Raw genomic sequence first — 1,677 nt, 5'->3', positions numbered from 1 at the left:
CGCCCGCCCGCAGGAAAAGTGGGACCCGGGAGGATGAGAACGGAGGGAGACAGGAGGTGTGAGGACCTAGGGGAGAGGCTGGAAACAGCTCCCCGCGCTCTCCCGGCCGGAGAAGAGGCCTCCGGGTACCCCAAGAGAAGGCTCTGTGTGCAGGGCCGAGGGGCGGGCACTCAGCACCCTCCCAGGGAACGCACTCAGGGATCAAAGGGAAGCACGGGGTTCCCTAGGCTCCCCAGGACGAGGCGCTCCCCTCTACCCTCCTGCACACGCATCACCATTGTCCCCGCCCCTTTGCTCCCGGAGCCACAACCCCTACTACCAGGTGTCCCCGATAGTCCAGGGGACCCCCCAACTCCTGCCTGTCTTACCTGGGGGGCGCTTTTTTGCACACAGTGCCATCTCACCCAGCAAGGTCCCAGCAGTCCCATGGGAGGCCCTGCGGGAAGGTGACATGCGGGTGAGGTCGAGAGCCTGAGGGTCACCCTTCGTTCCTTTCTTCAGGCGCCTCCTGAAGCTTTCTGCCCGGTGCTAGCCTTGCTCCTCCGCCCCGGCCTTACCCCCCACTCCCACCAACACTCTGCTCCGAGGGGTCCCTGGAGAAGGAGACTCGCTCCCCCCGTGCCCCTGCCTGGGATCACACAGCGGGGCCGACCGTTCACAAAGAGCAAGACCTGCAGGGACAGGAGGTGGCAGAGAGGGGATGCCAGGCACTGACCGGAGGGGCACAGCTCTCACCGGACCCATCCCAGGGCAACGGATGCCCCCAGGTGCCCTCCTCGCGGCAATGAATGGTGCCTGTGTTTACTGGAAAGCAGAATTTCCACCCGAGGGTGGGGTGGGGTTGAGGGAACACCAGCCAGGAAACACCTGGCAGAGCATCAGGAAGCAGGGTGGGCAGGCTCTACCCTTCTCACAAGTCATAACCCTCCACCCCCTCTCCCCGTTGGGGGCTGTCATGGTCTCCTCCTGCGGGGGAGCTCGCGTTAGAAGCCCGGCCTTCACGTCCTGCACACAGTCCCCACCTTCCTGGGCAAGCAAGGCTCCCCCACCCCAGGAGGAGGTGCCCTCTCCGCCCCCCGACCCCCCAGCCTGTCCTGCCCGCCTGGCACTGGTGCGGGCTCCAGAGCATCGTCAGATGGACCGCTGCGTCCTTCCTCCCACCTGACAAGGTAAAAGTTCGGGCTTACGAGACAGGGTCCCAGAGTCTCGCCCGAGCCCCAGCCTGGTCCAGAGGACACTGCCAGCCAGTGCTGGGTCCTCCATCACCTCCTCTTTGTCTGCACGGGCACACCCCGCCAGCCTTCGGCCCCCAGAGGTACTCATTGCCCGTCTGCCAGCCTCTATAATCACAGACGCGGCCGCAGCCTGTCGCCCACACCAGTTGTCTCTCCGCAGACTCAGACGCCCTTCCTGAGCCCGATCAGGCACCGCTGAGACCCACAGCCCGCTTCCTCCCGGCCCTCCCCGGCCCCAGAAGGAAAACCTCATCCACATTTTAGAGATGCCAGGCCGCCCCAGGGCCCCCGGCCAGGGTCTCCACCCAGTCTAGAGGGTGAGTCACGGAGGGTGTGGGGTGTGAAGGGGACCGTGAGGACAGGGTGCAGGGTGGGCACCTCCAGGCCCCAGCCGGCCCCACCCTTCCCAGGAGGCCGGCCAGACACTCTCAGCCCGCAGGTC

The 1,677-nt window shown here is 65.8% G+C and overlaps 1 protein-coding gene across 3 annotated transcripts in view; it reads right to left on the bottom strand.

The window, feature by feature from the left end:
* Nucleotides 1–1,677, bottom strand: part of ATP8B2 (ATPase, aminophospholipid transporter, class I, type 8B, member 2) — a 19,856-nt gene that overhangs the window by 17,149 nt on the left and 1,030 nt on the right. The window contains exons 1-2 of one of the 3 annotated variants that reach the window (XM_006775654.2): nt 690–1,009; nt 369–443 (exon numbers count right to left, since the gene is read on the bottom strand). In XM_006775654.2, coding sequence (XP_006775717.1) covers nt 369–443; nt 690–744 — 130 coding nt within the window. In that variant the 5' untranslated portion in view covers nt 745–1,009. Of the gene's footprint in view, nt 1–368; nt 570–689; nt 1,010–1,677 lie in introns of those variants that run through there. The other 2 variants (XM_006775653.2, XM_006775652.2) reach the window with 2 other exon arrangements.

Source organism: Myotis davidii, unplaced genomic scaffold, assembly GCF_000327345.1.
Source record: "Myotis davidii unplaced genomic scaffold, ASM32734v1 scaffold208, whole genome shotgun sequence".
Lineage (NCBI taxonomy): Eukaryota > Metazoa > Chordata > Mammalia > Chiroptera > Vespertilionidae > Myotis > Myotis davidii.
Note: the sequence above shows the minus strand (reverse complement) of the source record. Positions and strands in the feature narration are given on the sequence as shown.